Source organism: Fundulus heteroclitus, unplaced genomic scaffold, assembly GCF_011125445.2.
Source record: "Fundulus heteroclitus isolate FHET01 unplaced genomic scaffold, MU-UCD_Fhet_4.1 scaffold_66, whole genome shotgun sequence".
In the NCBI taxonomy this organism is placed as follows: domain Eukaryota; kingdom Metazoa; phylum Chordata; class Actinopteri; order Cyprinodontiformes; family Fundulidae; genus Fundulus; species Fundulus heteroclitus.
Window position 1 is genome coordinate 1,841,624 of NW_023397099.1, and position 20,932 is coordinate 1,862,555.

The 20,932-nt window shown below is 40.3% G+C and overlaps 1 protein-coding gene across 13 annotated transcripts in view; it reads left to right on the forward strand.

Annotated features, from left to right (window-relative positions):
• Positions 1–239: 239 nt before the first annotated feature.
• nav3 (neuron navigator 3) overlaps positions 240–20,932 on the forward strand; it is a 93,798-nt gene continuing 73,105 nt past the window's right edge. For all 13 annotated transcript variants that reach the window (XM_036133696.1, XM_036133698.1, XM_036133700.1 and 10 more), the window contains exons 1-2: positions 240–370; positions 20,345–20,468. In XM_036133696.1, the coding sequence (XP_035989589.1) occupies positions 351–370; positions 20,345–20,468 (144 nt within the window). In that variant the 5' untranslated portion in view covers positions 240–350. The remainder of the gene's footprint in view (positions 371–20,344; positions 20,469–20,932) is intronic.

A 20,932-nucleotide genomic window follows, 5' to 3' on the forward strand; every position in this document is an offset into this window, starting at 1 on the left:
ATTGATTAAATTAACGGTTTTTTAACTTTACAAAAGAAATGTTATTTACACATCTTTATTGTGTGGGGGGGGGGGGAAGGGGTTACAGTTTTCGCCTCGCGCACCCCCTAGTGGCAGCTCGTGCACCCACAGCGCACTACACTTTGGGAAACCCTGGTCTAGAGAAATAAAAAACTTGATGAAACAAGATATAGAATTATTAAACCCATTGTTTTAATTTTAACATTTTTAATTTATTCACTTCTTGCAGATACCTGACCGACAGTGCCCTCCATCTGTATGGAAGGAACACCAGCCGGTCCTCTGATGTAGCTCCTACCCGGGAGATCACCCAAAGAGGAAGCAAAGAGATGCAGGGTGACATTGACAGGTAAGGACAATGTCGAGCAATGTTGTTGTGATTGCTGGTGCTGTGCAGATGTGACGGGGGGTAGAATAACCCAAGCTGAGATGCAAAATGTTTGTCTTTACCAATCATGATATTATGCTTATAGCCTTTTACTCTCACTTTGTTTCTTAGACATTGAATCAAAGTTAACATAAGATTCATTAACTTTTCTAGTTGCCATTCATTATAAGCTCCAACCAGAAGAGCACTTTTAGGAGCAAATGCGCCGGACACAGGTGTGTGATGTGCTTTTGATGAAGTTGGTGCATGAATAAAAATAAAGGACGGATTACTGAGCTGATCAAACCCTCTGGGATCTTGTGGCCCATTGTTAGAGGGCACCAGGAGGTTTCAAGGACAACTGACTTGAAATTACTTACTGTCTTAAAATTTGATGTTTGTAAGACTAACACATACATAACACAAATTTTGCTTTATCATCATATGCGTGAAGAGTACCTAGTTGTAATTTCATTAATTTTGGCTAAATAAGACAAAAAAGGTGAACTGTGTCCCTCTCCTGTTGCTGAGAATAGAGTTTTAATATTTTTTTTAATAGAAATCAAGGCAAATAAATTAGGAGATTGTTAGCTTTTATTTTCATCTTTAGTTTATTGTTGATAAGAATTAAATTGTATATTTTAATTCAACAAATATTTTTGTTTTTAAATGTCAAAAAAATTCATTGTGACATGTGAGTCGTTTCAGCTTTATAATTTTGGTGCACATTGCAAAAACAATTACATCACTATGGTGTTATTGCATGTGATATAGGGTGTTATGAGATTTTCCAGTACATGTTACTACCTTCTTACACCCCTAAATAAAGTGATCTGAGGATACACCAACTGACACATCTAGAGGTTGCTTTTGTTAGAAGTCAGCCTACCAGTGTTTGGCTTCATCTGGTCTGAGTAGGGGACCCAGCAGGACAGAAACTTCCCAGCGAAGCTCAGATCCAAAGACGTGGTTCTATTGCAGATAAAGTCTGTGTTTTCTTCTATCATGTTGCAAACTGAACCCAAGGAATGGAGTTCAGTCAGGCAATATGTTTTAAGTGATGCAGCTGAAGAACCTCCTGCCTGCAGATTGTTGCGCAGATGTGCTTTTGATTAAACCTGTCAAGAAAGATTTTAGTGACTGACATCAAGACAGGCTGCGAAAAAATCGACTGATGCAGTGACATTTTCCAATGTCACAGCTTCTACTTGTACCTCACAGCCAGAACAGCATGAGGTGGAAACAACCTCAAACAACCAGACGTGTTGAGATCTAGACGGCTCTTAATCTTTTGATTTCAATTAGAGCAGCTTTGTTGCAATACTACAGCAAACCTGACAGAATGTTGCAGGATTTCCTAAAGAGTGGATGTCAGGCAACATAATTCAGTGAACATGATGAGGTAGCTACATGATGATGTAATTAAAAAAGACTTGGGATTGATGCCTGTGTCTTGATGTTTGGCAACCCTTTATAATCCTTTTGTTGCAGCCTTTTTGTCGTTTCAGTGTAGTGTGCTCAATTCATAAAAGGGTTTACGACAATGTCATAAATTAAACATTGTCTTTAACATTACTTTATTGATTATATCCTTTGTGACCTCTGTCATGAAACTAGATATTATATGTATAGATTTAGGCTCTGATCTAAACAACCTCTACATGCTTTAAAAGGCTGCAGCTCAGTGTTGTATTAATTGGGAAATTTCAAACTAGTTTAATAACTATTGCAGGGAAAGTATTCCAAGAATTTACAGAAGTAGTGAAGTCAGAGTAAACTCAGAGGGTATAGCACTGTGGAATGAACTCAGGTGGTGGAGCAGAATTTGAGATGCAACGAGAGGTTTTTATGCTGCCTCCATGCAAGGGGTCGACAAAAAACGATTGAGCTCCCCTACAGAAACTGTATTAAATGGATAAACACAACTTTTGTTCACCAAAAACAGCCTTTGTCTCTGGTGAACCGTTTTATTCACTGTCTGGGCCTGATCTTAAGCTTGTATATTGGATTGTTTTGTTTAAGTTCCTCGCCTTCCTTTGGTTTAAAAAATAATAATTCTGCTTTTCCTCAAGTGCAGTCTGTCTTAGTGCAAATATCAATGTCTGCCTTTCCTTTGGTTTCCCAGAGGCAACAATCTTCCCACAGGATCAGAGTTTTGAACTATGAAACCTTGTTTTATTTGTTTCTTCCTTTCCCTTTTTTCCCCAAAAGCTAAATAAATGGAGATAAAAAAGAAAATACCCAATGCTTCCCCCAGCATTGCTGTGACGGGTGATTGTTGGAGGATGAGCTGTCACTTCTCACTGACATACACCAAAGCTCAGGAGAAAATTTATATCCCAGATTTCACACCTCAGACTGACTTTACCTCCAGAGAACAAGATCTGTCTCCCACGACCATTTTCCTCTTTTTATCCCAAAGCCTCTGGCTGGAGGTAAAATGAGTACGGGATAAGTCCCAGGTTCAAACAATCTGTTTACTGCCTTACCTTTGGAGAGTTTTCACCACCGGAAAGGAGCATGCTGGCAGTTCAGAAAAGAAAAGTACAAGAGAAACATTTAGCTTAATTCTTCACACCAAAATCCACACTGACAGCCATATTTTCTTCACTTTTAACTGTTTTAATTATGAATGTGTTAGGATGAAATATGTTAGTTTTTCTGATTATTGCATATCTAATGTTTTTCCTTCATACCAATCCATTTTTTCTTGTGTCTAATAGGGAATTGAGTTGCTGGCAGATGTCATGGTCCGGTTTGGTGAATGACTCAAATGCAGAGACTGAACTGGCAAAATGGAGTTCTTTAATAATGAAACAGAAAAGCAGGTTAAGAAGCATGGCAGAAAAATGGTAAAAACATTCAAACAGACAGGATAACGGAGAGCGGTAGTGAAATCAGTAGCTTGAATACTGGAGCAAGGGTGGAGGATGACAAATAAATCAGATGAGATAATCAGAGGAAATGTGGAACAGTTGTGACAGAAGGAAAGCAAGGAAGCTGAGAGACAGACTAATAAACCAAATGGCGTGGAACTCAGACACAAAGAAACTATCAAACGAGGTGGGAAAGTTTTACAGAGATGGAAAGGATTCCAAATGTTCAAAGACCAGAACACAAGGATGAACTAAGAACAACACCTTGGAGAACCTAAACAACAGGAAAAGGGAGAAAACACAACACAGGAGAAACCCAAAAACCCTGGGTTAATAACTCTTGCAGCAGAACTGCAGATGCACGCAGGACAGAAAATGTAGTTCAGACAACTTGTTTGTCCACTAAACAGAACTATAAAGTGACTATTTTCTCAACAAAGCCGCTAATCACTGGTTATTAAAGTTTAATGTCAGTCTAAGCGATGAGGGCCACACAAACACAGCTCTTATTGTATCACCGAAGTGTAACGGGAGCATGGAGTACACAGAGTGTGCCAGTCCTCCAGGTACACTTGCAATTGTAGAAAGAGTTTTCAGGAAACATAAAGTGAGTACATGCTCTGTGTACATAAACTGAGCTCCCAGGAGGCTCATTATGCTTCATGCTCTTCACAGTATGTGTGCTACCAGCTTTATTCCAAACCAACAAATTCCAAATCCAGAAATGCATTTAAATGACTCATCATGTCATGACCAATATGCCCAAATCAACATGCATTCAGTCACAGTTTAACGGCTCTGGCAGCATACTGCAGAGATCACTCTTGGGAGGCCGGGATTGAAGCAAAACGTTCTGATTAAACACAACTTCTTTGGGATGTGCAACAAGTCAAGTGAAGTCCAGCTGCAAGTCCATCCATCCATTTTCCAACACACTTATCCCTACTGGGGTTGCGAGGGGTGCTGGTGCCTATCTCCAGCTGTCAATGGGTGAGATTTTTTTTAAAAAAGCCTACTCAAAAACAAATTAATAATTGTATACAATTTTAAACAATAATTTTAATAATTTAAATAATCATGAATATTTGCTGAATTGTTCATGTTTCATCAGTGTAAATTTAAAAATGTTGAGCAAGATATGATTACAAATTAATCCAGAGAGTATCTGGAGATGGCCAGGTCCCTCAGATGGTTAGTAAGTTTGAAAACAATGGAGATCTCAGCTTTTACCTAAAAGCCCTTTTCATCTCTAAAAATATCCCCTGTCATGCAACATAGATGAGATGGGCACGTGGCTTTGCTGTCAAGAAGGAAAGCCTATGGAGAATGTTTTGACACCAGCAGGCTCCCATTTCTCAGCAGAGACATGAATAAGTTACAGGGCTTTGCTTTTAGCGTCCCATTGTCTCGAGTGTGTGCTGCTGCCATCTCTCCACCTCTGGTGACTGGACTCCGGCAGCTGGCTCTGCACTTTTTAATTATTTGTTTGTTTATTTTGGTATGAAGCTTTGGGGGATTGGGGGCAACTGTGTTGAAATGTGTGCTACGATTTTGCTGTCCACTTTCAACAAAAGAGATCTTGTTGGTGCGGTTGTCCTCGTCTACATTTAAGCGTGTGTCTGCAGATTGGTGCATGTGTTGCCAAGCAGCAAGATCCAGGCTGTCTCTCTGTGACGGTCGTGGTGAAGCTGCGCTTGTCAAGTGCTGCCGTAAGCGGTGAGGAGATTTGCAGGGAAAGAGGGTCTCAGTATCACTGACAAAGCCAGTCATTATCTAAGTTTGTGCATGTCGTTCAACTCTGCCGTTGGCGCTGCTCAGGAAGAAAATATCCTCTAGCATTCCACCTGAAACTGCAGCAACTCAACGCTTCTGCTATCTAAGGTGTCTGTAGTTTTCCTTTTCAGTCTCTTCACATTCCCCAGTCTTTTGTCTTTTTCTGGCTCTCAGAGTTTATCAAATCCACTTGGGGAATACAGACTAAACTTGGCAAACTTTTTCTAATTTGAAAATGTTCTATCAAAGATTCAAACATCTAGCTATGTTCAGCCTGTCTCTGTGTGTGTGTGTTTCCATGTTTATTTTGTATTGTACTTACTCTGTATCTATTTAAAACTGAGGCCTAAAAAACATACCCATGCCAGAAGTTTTGGTGTTGCCATTATATTAATGAATATATCAACAGCAAACACTACCATTTTGTACAGGGTCTGTAATCATGAGGAATGTCCCAGTCAGAATTTCTTTTCATCCCCACCCTTGCAGAAGAAATCAACTTGTTCCACATAAGCCGGTATATGTCAGTTTCTAAAAAAACATAAAAATACACTCATATTTAATAAATTATAATATGAATTTCTAAGAGCCGTTTGTCAGGTTAAAGGTAGCTTGTAAAAAAAGCATTAAGCTGGTATTGAACATACTTTTTATTAGGCCCCCCATTTCTGCATGAAAGATTTTGCTTTTTTTATTGGTGTGATGCAATATTCTAATCTTAAATGGTGTGATCTTATTAGCTAAGGTTGGAGAAAATCATAATTAACAGAAATAAAGACTTTACAACATCATCAGTCTATACAAATCTATATAATGTGTTTCCCTTGCTCAATTGAGTTATTGAAATAACTCAATTGAGATGAAAATGACATTTTAAAATGTTCAAATGTATTGAATATGACTGTAAATATAGAAAAATATGTAACGTGTAAAGCATGGGTTTTACATGTGGAAAAATTTTCACTGGAACCACTTGGTGAAGGTTTGCCTATAGGTGTTTCACAACACAATATCATTTTTATAAGTTCCCACCTTACTACACAATATAATTTCCCCTTAGTGTCCCTGTTTCACTTTCAGTTTCAATTGTGACATTTTTCATGCTTCACCTTTTACTACACAGTATCATTTCTGCACTTGTAACTATATCTGACATGTTTTCCACATTTTTCACATGTTTCTACACAATATGTTTTCCATCTTACCACAAAATATAATTTCTACATGTCAAACTGTTCACACATGTAGAATACCTTTGACATTGACCAGCATTTTGTCAGTAGTTCCAGCTTCAGAGACATAAAACTAAAATAGCCTGCCTACTTTAACTTGTCATTGGTTCACTCCTCGAGTGGCCCACCTGACCCCATCAGAATGGACCCCTGGGGTGACAAGGCCGAAGGAATAATGCTGAGTGAGGTCAGAGCTGCCTGTCTGTTTTTCTGAGTGATGATGAGCCCCATATGACCAGGTTTTCAGCAAGCTCACACAGTTTGAAAACCTGACATATTTTACATATAAGTAAAAAGGCAAAAAAAATTATCTAGTGACTGACTCACTTTATATGCTAATACTTTTCCTTTCCTCCCTTTCAAGGCTAGAGTGAATTATTCAGGAAACCTTTCTTATCTCTAACATTAAACATGTGCACAGTTTGGGTAATTAGTGTTTCCATACAGCCATCTGTATATTAATGCATTCAGTTCATCCTGACGGCCGGGGTTCATGTGTTTCATGTGAAACAGTGATGCTATCATAATGACTGACCTTAAACTCATACAAAAACAGATTACATCAGGCACTAATTGCATTTTTATCTATGCACCAGACCTGAATATTATACAACTGGTTGTCTAATACCACGCTTTTATTATTTATATTAAAAATAGTTTCATTTTGGTTTAGACAGAAGATGCTAACTAGAATCGTTCAACTTCTGAAGAAGTTGAAGAAGGCGCCCGCCTGGTGGTGCACGTAACCGTCAAAGGCAAAGCTTTCTTAGTTCCTTGGTCGTAGGCTTTTATCACTTGGGGATTTTAAATCAAATCTTCTGAGTGTGAAAAGGATTTGTCTTCGTCAAAACCAGCCGACAGGAGAAGGTCTGCATCCAAGCAGCATGGAAAATTGGTGTTATTAAAACATGATTAAATACTTCAGTGTAGCATGAAAAAATGAAATATGTGAATAAAAATGTTAAAGGCATTACAAACTACTAAAGGAAGTACAAACTCTGTGAAGCAGAAGTTGGTGAGACCTTCCTAGAGCTACTTCCGGTTAGCAACATGCTAAGCGTTAGCCGCTAACATGGTTGTGTCCAGTATCACCGGGTGATTGTACTCTGTTAGTTTGGTCCAAATCCTGTACTGGGAAGTTCCTCAAAAAGGGTGCCAATACTTAATGTCACCAAAGCTCACTAAAGGCCATGTGTGAGATCGGCCTCCTTTAGCAACTAAGCCTCACCAAATCTAGTTCCAGAACTCAACATTTGACAAAAATGGTGTGTAGTGCCATTTCCCACAGGTGAGTGGTGCTGTATTGGCCGGGGGGTAGTTCTTGCTGTTGCAATTTTTTCATCATTCACTCATTTATATCAGTTGTTCAAATTATTTATTTGTTACTTGTGAAAAAAAAAAATCAAAAATATTGGGTACCCCCGAGCGGGTTGCGAACCTGCGACCTTTGGTGCACCAGCCCAACACCTAAACCACTGTACCAAAAAAAAATGTGATGCTGAGCTCTGCATTTTTGAGAGGTCAACTGTGTCTAGGAAGTGGTTTTGAAAAGTGGTTTTTGGTTAATTTTGTCACCACGGTAACTTTAAATGGCGTCAAGTACAAATAGCACACTTTGCGGCGTCGAGACGCACGTTTTGATGAATAGTTTGTGGGGGTACAGCCTACGGTTCGGGCTGTATTAATGGTGACGGAAGAATAAAAAGCAATAAAAATAAAGAAACCCTTATTAGGTGCATAGTATAAGGCCTCCGCCATGCATTTTCAATGCATAGGCGGGTGCCTAATAATAATAAAGAACCCCTTATTAGGTGCATAGTATAAGGCCTCCGCCATGCATTTTCAATGGATAGGCGGGCGCCTAATAAAGCCAAGGTGACAAAACAAGGGTACTGTGACATTTGAATACATTTCCAACTACTTTTTAGAGAAGGTATTGGCATATTTAGGTTTTCTTAGAAGGCTTAAATCTCCATTTAAATGTGTTCCTGTATCTGGATCTGTTGTGCCAAAGATACTCATTAGAGACTGATGATATAACATTATTTTAAACAAGGAAGGTGACCTGATTATCTTAGTCGTTCAATGACAAAACATTGCGATCTTAATATGAGTTATGTGAGGGGCTCCTTTATTTTCCATAGTTCAACTGTCCAATCATTTTTGCTGATGAGAAATATTGCCAAACTCTCAATGTTGAGCTGAATTCATGCCCGCCCTTCTCTTACTGAGTATAGGTGAGGGTGTCTCCTAACCTGGAGATAGCATACTCCAGGTGAAGATAATCAAGGGATTAGTTGAGAGATGTTCACTCATAGTCTGTGGGCCAGAATCTGTAGGACGTCTCCTTAAGAAGTTTCGTATGAACTGTCAGGGGGCAACTTTGCTACACATAGCAGTGATCTCAAAACACCAATGTTCCCACGTTTTCACTTGCATATTAATAAGTTATAGGCGATAAAACATCTAAACAGTTGCACTCCGTCCAAGAGGTCACGTGATTTGATTTTTGCTGCTCAGCTAATCAGATCGCTGTATTGTCAGCTGTGCGCGTTCAACCGTTCATCATGGCTGCGCCTGTAAAGAGTTGTAAACATTTGTTTCCAGACGAAGAAAGCCCAATAATAGCATTTTCTGGCGCCAGTTGGCAAAGATCTTTATGGCAAGGAAAAAATAAATAGCCCAGTCCATCCATCATTCATTTTCTAACACGCTTATCCCTGCTGGGTTCGCGAGGGGTGCCGGTGCCGATCTCCAGCTGTCAATGGGCGAAAGGTGGGGTACAACATGGACATGTTGCCAGTCCATCGCAGGGCAGAAATAGCCCAGACTTTTGCCCAATTTACTGTAATATCATTGAGACCTGCTGCGCTAGGATACCACAGGTGCCAAACGACTTGTATCCCCTGCGTCGGGAGCGCATTCAGCTGGAAGAATGAATCCAGTCAACTCCTCCTCATTTCCAACCTATTAGGAGTGGAAATGAAGATGCTTTACTTTTCTTAACGAAATATAGCAATGGTGTTGTTACATTATCGTTCAATTAGTGTGAAAAAACTGAAAATGTAACACTTTTTAGTGCTATCATAAGGGATTGCTATGTCGGTTAAAACTCGATTGATCTCTTAATATAACACGTTCTGGAAAAGAAAACGGCTCTGTGGTCATTTAATGTGTCATGAAAATATTAGCTTTATGTTATTAGATTGTCACATTGTCTGTCTGCTGAAACCACAAATCCACCTTCCTGAGTCCATCACAGCTGTTTACTTGTTCGTCTTTATTCTTTTTCTTTTTTGGTAGCTAGACCCGCATGAATAGATCATATAAAGCGGATTTCACGTGTGATCAAATGAACACTGAATAAAGGTACAGCCAAAATTATCAGATTTAATAAGATTTTAATTCAACCAAGAACCATATAGAGATATTAACCATATTAAGAAAACGAGATATGTCGCTTTTAAAAATAGAACAATGTATTAGGAGTTTAAAAAAATCAATTTCATTTTATTAGAATGTGATGTTTAAAAATATTTAGACTTCACAAAGATGGAGGTTAAAAGTTTTATTCATTTCAAACACTCTCCTGACACAGGGGATACAAATTCTGCCATGGATAAGTCGTTTGGTACAACGACACCTGTAGCCTTTGTTATCCTAGCGCAGCAGGTCTTGGTGATATTACAGTAAATTGGGCAAAAGTCTGGGCTATTTCTGCCCTGCGATGGACTGCCGACATGTCCAGGTTGTATCCCTCCTCTCGCCCATTGACAGCTGGAGATAGACACCGGCACCCCTCATGAACCCAGCAGGGATAAGCGTGTTAGAATATGGATGATGGATGGATGGTCTGGGCTATTGATTTTTTCCTTGCCATAAATATCTTTATTCATTAGAAAGACACAAAAAAGCTGGTCAGCACTTAAAAAAATGGTGTTCAGTGCATTAAAACCAGTAAAACCTTTGACATTGATAATTGAAAAGTCTATAAATACTTGTTAACATGCCATTCTAATAAAATATTAATAAAATAAAAAATTCTTAAAGCAGCGCCTTGTAGCTTTTGACCCAAGTATTAGCGTAATGTGAGATGTATTAAAGGAATTTTCAGGTCAATATACAACACTTGCTCTGTGTGGGCTGCCCTTCTCAAAGACTTGTCTATGTAATTGTAGAAAGAGTCCATTGCTAATTGGGTTATATGACCAAGAGCGGCCAAATCTCATAGTTGGATATTCAGGAAGATGTCAGACAATGGCTAGCAAAACAGGAAAATCCAAGAAACGTGGTAGTGGTAAAAACAAAAAAACAATAACATGTTAACAGGCATGAAAAATGCTGAACATCTTCTATCTGAAAGCTTTCAATAATCTTATCTTATAAAGGAAAAGGAACAGGTGTATTGCATGAGCTGATTGCAAAGCAGTGAACAGGTAGGCTTGCAGCTGCACTCCGTAAGGCTTAGTTAATTCTGAGCTCTGGGGAGTGGCAGGATGAAGATGGCAGGCCAGATCATGACAATATGAGTTTTAACCACAATTCAACCCTATATGTTAATAAAATGGTAAACTTCTTTTATTTCAACATTGCTGATCAACTTTTACATTATTCAGTGTTTGTTGAAAAATATTCTTCTTTACAGTCTCTGGCTTACGACCTCTTTTTTTCCCTCTTGCTGTAGACTTGAGCAAACTCTACTGGGACATATCAGGCCTTCTGCAAACGCCCACACTGCTGACTAACTTTTGTCATATTTGACTGCAATGCAGCAGGGAGCCTGGACGTGTTGACCAGCTCAGTCAGACACTGCTGACGTCTTGCTGTCTGTCACTGCTTGGCAACAGACATATTTCCAGCTTTTTCCTCCAAGGTCACCTTGTTCCTTTCTTATTCATTTGGGTTGAAATTAATTGAGTTAGATTCCACACTCTGTAACAAACCACGTGTCTAAATATCCTTCAAAACATGTTTTCTTTATAAACAAGAAGTAATAGGTTGTTCCAAGACTTTTGTACCTTGAAAATATTTTTTTCTTGCTCTATGATTAGATTAAGTTCTTTCTTTTTTTACATATTCACATAGTATGATTAAGAAAAGGTCAACGTCAACAACAACTTCACTTAACTAGAAAAAGTACATGTACTCACCAAAAGTAAAAGTACGTTGCTGTTTTTTTGGATTATGGTTCTGATAAAAGTTTACAACATATGATACAATACAAATTTGCATCATTCTTGAAAATATCTAAATGCCTTTACTTGTGTTTGTCATTTCTTTTCTTTAGCATTTTTCACCTTTAAAGTTATGGTTGTTTGGCCCTAACTTTTCCAAGTAAGAAAAGAACCCTTCTGTTGCAACCATGTGTCAGCTTGTACCTGCTGGGAATATTTCATACACACTTTAACAGCAAGTGGTTTAAAATAATTTTCTGTAATCTACTCATGGTGTTCTGTAAAGAAATAGTCCGTTGTGAATCAGACATAGCTCTATGTGAGTGATCTGCAGAAACAGAAGCTACAGTTAGCTGTCTCATAGGAGTAAAGAGAGACGAACATGTGAACACATGGACTGACATCTCTTAGCATCTCATCTCTCCCATATTATGCATGGCATTATTTATTTATTTCGGTTTGAAGCTTTCAGCCAAATGGACCAAAGCACAGTGAGTTCCTATTTAGTGAGTAATCCCTCTTTTATTTGGCTCTGTTCTGCATTGTCCTCTTCCTTTAATTAACCCTGTATAACCTGCTGCTGACAACATGTCTGCTTGGCTCTCCAAGGACTTCATAGGCCCATCCTGGTCAGGATTGAGGGAAGGGGAGGGACCGACAAACAGAACGGAGAGGGAGCTGGCAGTCGCAGTTGGTTGAAGTAGAACACTGAGGAGTCCTTTCTTCCTTTCTTTCCCATTTCCATTTCCTCTTTCAACACTCAGTCGAGCCACAGCAGCTTCTGGGTTCTCTGTCAGGTGAAGCTTTGCCTCTTGTGGCAAAGCCTCAACCTTGATCAAAGCCAGGCTTTTTGATTATAAGACAAGAGGCAGCAACAATCCTTTAAGAGGTAAGTTGACAGCAAAAATTTAACCATCCTCTTTTAGGATTTCTCAGACCATGGATAGGGTGTTCTTATGCATGTTGTAATTATGTTTGAATCTTGTCAAATTGTGGCAATTTGTTAAAAGTTTCAAGACTCTTTATGGTTCACTTTGGGTAAAGGGAACTTAATGCTATTTTTGAATTTCAAAGGAAAAAATGCTTTTTGTTTCTCCAAAAACACGTTGCAATAACTTTGTGACTTCAACAGAGGTTAAGTAGAAACGGTCATAGTACTTTCTACTTACATACCTGTGTCCATATAAATGTGGTACACTGTAACTAGGCTGATCTAATATTGCTGTTTGATAAACTTTATCTACCATAATGTTCTTTGCTACACTGTGGATGCAGTGAAGTCATCACCGACAGCAGATGATGGATGGATGGATGGATGGATGGATGGATGGATGGATGGATGGATGGATGGATGGATGGATGGATGGATGGATGGATGGATGGATGGTTTATTTATTGACTGGTTGGATCAGTGGAAGATGGTCAGTGAGATCATTGGCTGGTTGGAGATATTAAGTGAACACATTTGGTGAACTTGACCGATATGATTTCACGATTATGATAACAAATGTGATTTTATTTTCCATTATGAAGTTTGAATGAGTGGTATTCTTTATCAATTGTTCCTGACAAGCTGTTCATTATGCTTTTTTCCCAAGTAACTATTTATTGATCCTGTCATCAAGGACAACTGTATCACTTTGTCCTTGATAGTTTGGGGTAAAAAATAATTACAGATATTATCCCTTCTTGACTCTGCTACTTTCAGTTCTGTTTTAGAGCTTTTGAAAGAGTGCATTGAATATTGCATGAACTCATTCCTGCATGGCTGAGTAGAACCACAGCAACCCATTTGTACCAGTGATACAGCTGGTTAAAATCAATAAGAAACCAATAACAGAAAAAAGATACCTTGTCTCTTTGACTCCTTTGGTTAAAATACCCTTTACTTTTGCACATGTTTTGTTTCACACTAAAAACAGCATGTGGCACAAAAAAGAATCACTTTTTTGTGATTGTGCACATAAAGATTTCTATAACCTAGGGGTTATAGAAATCAATAGTATCAACCATTATTTTTGCATACAGTTCTCAACCAGACTGATTATAGACTAAAATCACGGTACCCTACTACAGTTTAAGACATCACACGTGTGTGTTATCCAGTTTAATACTGAATGATTCTCATTGACGAAATGACTTTACCATCCGCATATTTCCTTTCCTCAATCATAAAATCTAACATAGAAACCTGGAGTGATCTATACTTGAACACTGTTCACTCTTGGTAAATTTAAGAAGTTAAGACACAAATGTCTGAATTGCCTGCCTCACCCGTAGGGTCACTGAGTTTGTGTGAGCCATTTTTTATTTCCCCCCTCCCCTAAAAGAGATGTGGTGACGTGAAATTGCGTAAGTTTCAGAGGAGGAGCTTGGTTAGTCACATTTCTGTAAGCGGAATCATTGCTGATCCTGGGAGGCAACCTGATGAAATATTCACACTGTTACAGTTAGGCTAGTCTTTTTATAGAACAACACTTTGTTTTACCAACCTTCAACTAGGGGTGGGCGATATGAAGAAAATCTAATATCCCGATGTCTTTGGGCGATCGTGATATATCACGACACAAGATATATATCGCGATATGTTCAAATAACCTTGAATAACGAATGTTTTTAGCCAAATAGTGCCTAAAGTTGCATTGGTATATCTCATAATAACGTGTCAATTTTTTTTGTTTGAAAAATTGATTGCAAAATAAAAATGAATTTAACATGTTTTATTTTAGCCATGTTTTTCCACCACAGCTGCACATAGAAGCTTTTCACAAATTACAATATTGTCACATTAAAGCTCTTTCATGGTCAACACTGGACCATCCGAGCAGCCAAAAGGAACACCAAGGAAAAATCTGACACAAAATACACCTGAAATAAAAGGTATAAAAATGTCCGTCCGTCCGTCCGTCTTTTTCCGCTTATCTGGGGGTCGGGTCGCGGGGGCAGCAGCTTCAGTAGGGAGGCCCAGACGTCCCTCTCCCCGGCCACTTGGGCCAGCTCCTCCGGAGGAACCCCAAGGTGTTCCCAGGCGAGCCGAGAGACATAGTCCCTCCAGCGTGTCCTGGGTCTTCCCCTGGGCCTCCTCCCGGTGGGACGTGCCCGGAACACCTCACCAGGGAGGCGTCCAGGAGGCATCCTGACCAGATGCCCGAGCCACCTCAACTGGCTCCTCTCGATGTGGAGGAGCAGCGGCTCTACTCTGAGTCCTCCCCGGATGACTGAGCTCCTCACCCTATCTCTAAGGGAGAGCCCAGACACACTACGGAGAAAACTCATTTCAGCCGCTTGTATCCGGGATCTCGTTCTTTCGGTCACGACCCAAAGCTCGTGACCATAGAAAAATAAAAATGTGACAATCCCAAAAACAAAAGCTTGTATTGTGACTATAAAATCAACTGACCAGTCGCAGCTACATATTCAGAGCATCACAAAAATATTTCCGTGGCTCTTTAGGTGCTGGGAAATTTTAAACAAACGTTTTTTTCTGTCATATGAGATTTAACAAAAGAAGACGCCAGTTTCAACAGTTTCATGGCTGGTTTAATTAAAGTTCCCTTCGGTATGTGTTCGGTGGGCGGGGTGGGGAGGTTTGTCAACACGCGGAGTTTACAAGAGTCTTCATTTAGCACTGGATGACGTTTTAGGTGGAACAAATTTGATCTACTGCTACCTTTTGTGGCAGTGGTGTTACAGCATGTTTTGCAAATTACCGCGTTTTGTTCGACATCCTTCCACTGCCTGAAACGCTTGCTGTCGCCATAGTCCTCGCTGTCTCGTCAACATTAAAGGCATACTATGCAACATTTTTCAGTTAATTAATGTGTTCCATACCGTTTTGGATGATTAAATGAGTCATTTCAGGTCGAGCAAAGGTTTTCTCGGCCGCCCTGGTGGTCTGTGGGGGAAATACCACACTTGCAATTGCAGGAGCCCTCGGCCCGCACACACAGGCTCAGAAGTCTCCTGCAAAACCGCGAGAGTCGGTCTTGCTTTACGGCGAGAACTCCATGTGTTTTTGCCCTGCCATTCACTATATGCACACGCGAAAGCAACAACAAAGAACCGCGAGGTATTTTTTTATTTATTTTTTTCATTATTATTATTATTATCTTTTTTTTTTTTTGAATGTTGGCGAGGCGGTAGCATGGGTTTAGCGCTGCGGGAAACCCTGATGTTCATAATTTCACTGTGTTAGTCATTGTTTGTACTGCCGTTTTTTTTACTTTTCGTTGCATTCGCCTGCCTGCTAAGCTCAAAACAACCGCCCCTGGCTTGACGGAGAAACCAGAACAGCTGAGCATCTTTATGACAGTGCACTTTTACTTTCGCCCTCTGGGGGGAGCCTCGCTGGAAAATCAACCCCGGTTGCATAGTATACCTTTAAGTAAGAGCACGGGTTCGTTGTTGTGTGCGCGCGCCAGAGCGCTTTCTGGTTTAGAGGAGGAGCGAGTGATGAGTTCATAGCATGTGGGAAAAACTAAACTCACAGCGAATTAAAGGCATACTATGCAACATTTTTCAGTTAATTAATGTGTTCCATGCCGTTTTGGATGATTAAATGAGTCATTTCAGGTCGAACAAAGGTTTTCTCGGCCGCCCTGGTGGTCTGTGGGGGAAATACCGTACTTGCAATTGCAAGAGCTCTCGGCCCACACCCACAGGCTCAGAAGTCTCGTGCAAGACTGCGAGAGTCGGTCTTGCTTTACACTCCATGTGTTTTTGCCCTGCCATTCACTATATGCACGGGCCAGCGCCATAGAGAGCTCCGTGCTCCGTGCCAGCTCTATGGCGCTGGCACGGGCGAAAGCAACAACAAAGAACTGCAAGTTTTTTTTATTTATTTATTTTATTATTATTATTATTATTTTATTTTTATTTTTTTTTGAATGTTGGCGAGGCGGTAGCGTGAGTTTGGCGAGGCGGCCGCCTCGCCATGATAGCGCTGCGGGAAACCCTGATGTTCATACTTTCACTGTGTTAGTCATTGTTTGTACTGCCGTTTTTTTTACTTTACGTTGCGTTCGCCTGTCTGCTAAGCTCAAAACAACCGCGCCTGGCTTGACGGAGAAACCAGAACAGCTGAGCATCTTTACAACAGTGCATTTTTACTTTCGCCCTCTGGGGGGAGCCTCGCTGGAAAATCAACCCTGGTTGCATAGTATACCTTTAAATACAGCGGCTCAATCTTGCCATGAAAATTACACGTGATGGTTGCGATAAAGTCATTTTAACTATCGGGCAGAGGAAAACTTGAGATACATCGAGTATACTCGATATATCGGCCGCCCCTACCTTCAACCAGAGAAAACTGAATTTGTGTAATATCCAGGAAAGTATCCCTTTTAAAAATAAACACACACAAAACAAAGTTGTCATCATACATTTATCATCATCATACAAAACAAAGTCATTTATTGTTTACAGGACACCAGTAGCACAGCAGGAGGACTGAAAGGTGCAAAATGACATTTTCCCCTGGATCAAAACAAATAACTCTACATGGAAATCAGTGTGTACTTTAAGAACTCATTGTTCTTATATCTTTGTCGCACGATCGCATTACTGCTGTTTGTGTTGGAGGACATGATACTGTAAGACAATAACACTTCTGTGTTGTATTCCTATGCATTTAACATTGTAGCGCAGACACTTTCATCAACAGATAAGACATACCGCCACAGATATTTTGGGGGACATATCGAAATATCCTCTACATGAGAGCCGCTGTTCACACATGCCATGAATAGGCTCAACTGCAACTTAGATATCGCAGCATTGACCCAAATAATAATACATAATTCTGTTCTACACTATCCGGATGCCCTTTGGGTATTAAGCGGGATTAAGCGCTTTGGAAAATGGATGGATGGATGAACTATATGGATGCTTCACTCACCTTGTGATGTGGAACGCTTGAAAATTAAACTGTTGGCTTGACTATAACCTATCCTCTGAGTAATTTGGCTTAAAATCACCCGTCTACTTTTTTAATGTCTTAAAATCCTATTTTATGAGATTTATATATATAAATTTATATTACATTTATATATAAATTATATATATATATAAATTTTATATATATATATATATATATATATATATATATATATATATATATATATATATATATATATATATATATATATATATATATAAGAAAAGTGAAAATTAACCTGGGCATATGTATCTTCCCCCTTTGCTATTAATCCCCCCAAAAGTTGCAACCAATTACCTTCACAAGTGATATAATCACACCATGAAGACCAAGGAGCTCTACCAACAAGTCAGGGACAAAGTCGTTGAGGAGTACAAGTCAGGGTGGGGTTATAAGAAAATATCTACATCTTTGATACTCCCCTGGAGTGGGTCAGATCAATCATCTTCAAACAGAAAGCGTGTGGTACCAGAACACACCTGCCAAAAGAGGGCTGCCCACTAGAACTCACAGACCAGGCCAGGAGGGTGTTATACAGAGAGGCAGCACAGAGACCAAAGGTCATCCTGAAGGTGCTGCAGAGGTCCACAGTAGAGATTGGAGCATCTGTCCATAGGACCACAATAAGCCGTCTCCTCCATAGAGCTGGGATTGCCAAAAGGCACGTGGGTGACTCCCCATATGTATGGAGGAAGAAGCCCTGGTCAGATGATCCTAAATTTAAACCTTTGGGCCACCAAGGAAAATGCCATGTCTGGTGCAAGCCAAACACATCTCATCAGTCCGAGAATGCCATTCCAAAAGTGAAACGTGGTGGCAGCATGATGCTGTGGGACTGTTTTCCAGCAGCAGGGACTGAGAAACTGGTTTGTATTGAGGGAAAGATGGATGGTGCTAAATACAGGGATATATCTTCTTTGGTCTCTTATTTTTCAACTCATTCTCAATACGCCAGTAGGTTGGATTGTCAGACTGGAACTATGTATGATTTAAAGAAATTTAGTGATCACCACTTTGTAAAGAGCATCATCCAGTTGTGGTGGAGACTTCAAAGTCTTGGTAATTCCAAAAAGATGCATGGACCTAATGGAAACGTCTATTGGTGGAGAAAGCCATTTGTAATATCTTTCACTCCTTCTGGGTAGAACTCTACTAAAACAGAACCTGTACCCAGGCTGTGGAAGATTTGGAGGGTTGTGATAATGTTAGGGTTCTCCACAGTCCGGTGCCTATGTGGTCCCCTGAGGGGGAAAAGTCTAAAGACTTAAGTGAAGGGAAGTCAATCAAAATAGAAAAGGTCACTGAGGAAGTGAGGAAGCTCGCCAGTAGCAAGGTGCAAGTGGACGGGAGTCTTCCTAAGATGATAAAGGCTCTGGGCATACTGTGCCCATCATGGTTGACATGACACTTTGATTTTACATGGAAGACAGGGAACACTCCCAGTGCTCTCGAAGGGTGGCTCACTGGGGAGGTGGTGACAGCCTTTAGTAAGGGAACAAGCAATTGAGATCTCACACTTGTCCAGTGCTTAGGGTAGTGTTTAAGTTAGGTAAGTTATGTGGTAGCAGGGAAGCACCTCGAACATGAAGGACATTAGATCATTAGGATCAGGACTGAGAACCACTTCTCTAAGAAGTTGTAAATAAGGATTTAGATTCCAGTGAAGAAGTGGGGGTTTTGTCCAAGCCCTAAAACAGTGGACCCCTCACAAAATTGCCAAAGTGCTCATGTGACTTTAGTTCTCCATTATACATGCATTTTGTGTATTTGGAGGAGGCTTGACCACCATGTCCTTGGAGCCATTTTGAATCAGGAAGCTGTGGAAGTGTATCTTTGTATGTTCATCATATAACCAAAAACATGGGCATGCCATAAATTCAGCTGATTGAGCAGATTAAGCTCCTTCAGAGCACCAAAAGAAGTCATCACAGGGGTTTCAGGCACTTGACCAGCACCCGGAGACCTTCCCTTCGGAGATTTTCTGGGCACTTCCAACTGCGGAGAGACCCCGAAGCTCCTAAAGGGAACTATATCACCCCTCTGACCTGGAGACACTCCCGGACCTGTTGCCATTGCTTTGAATATAATAATGAATAGCCACTTTCAGGTCAGCTTTAGGAAAGAGTTAGATATGGATGGATAGAGTATTTGAAAAACTGTTGTTAGTTTCTGGAAACAGTGGCCATCACTTTTTACATTATTTCAAAACAACCTTTTTACTTTGGATCCTTTTTAGCCTTAGATTTAGCTACAAGAGTGATCAGATTTATTGTGCACATTAAGGAAGGGTCTCTTACGATCACAAGCAGTCGCACAAAGCCAAAACCAGATGTAGATGAGACTTGACAGGTTGGCATGGAAACCGAGTCATTTCTACAAAGGCTGTTTTATACGGGTCCTAGCGGCACTGCTTACCACTCCGTGTGTGCAGAAATGTGTGTGAGAGAGGACATAATAAGCAGAGAAAACCCAGTGAGCTTCCCCCTGAGCTTGTTTACGGGATCCCACAAAAATCTGGATGAAGTTTCAAGAACCATGTTGCATGTGTTTTAGGAGCAGTATTTAAGCTGTGTAGTATTGATCCGCTTGTTTGATCCATCTGCTGCTCATTTAGGGAGCATTTTGTCTGTTTACCTTCCAAATAAACTAAATCATCACAACAATGTGAATCTAGTTAGGTACAAATGATGAGTCAACGCGCCTTTTTAACCCTAAAAAGTAGCACCTCAGCTGCTTCAGGTGACATTTTGGATGAGGAATAGAGACTTTTTTTCTGCACATCTCCCCTGCATCCAAACTAATGTTTAGTAATTATAAAGATTTGGGGGATGGCTTGCTTGTGAAACAGAATTCACTGATTTGTGAAATGAGTCGGATAATTCTGCTGATCAGCTCAAAGAGAAACGGCCATGCTTTAGTGAAACTTCCAGGTAGCTAAGTGTTTGTTTCCTCTTGTCCTTCTGTAGTTGGGACGACAGCAGCTCGGTGAGCAGCGGACTCAGCGACACATTGGACAACTTCAGCACAGATGATCTGAACACACCAGCTTACTCCGCCGCAAGCTCATCACGCAAGAGCAAAGGAGCACAGGTGGGTGCACAAAATGGATTCTTACGAGTATCCCGACGCCATTTCTGTGTTGGGGAGAGGTTCAAAGGGAGGTTTCAAGTGGAAGGGCCTTTCAAATGTATTCACACCCCTTCAGAGTTTTCACGTTTTTTCGGCATCCCCACAGCATGATACAGCCACCAACAGGTTTCATGGTGGGGACAGTGCAATTAGGATGCTAGTCTTTCCATGCAACGTGTTTTGCAGGGTGGACAATACCAGAACACCTTCTTCCACATGTTTTCTATCAAGGCCAGATTTGTGAAGTGCAAAAAGAATTAATGATCAAGAATCATCATTGTCATTAGCTCAGACAAATATTTGTACTGTTGACAGATTCATCCAAATGAGCTGTGAATTGCTGCAGCTCTGTTCCTCCACAGTTACCAAGGGCCTCTTAGCTGCTTCTTTGACTATATGTCAGCTTAGGTGGGCAGCCATGTCAT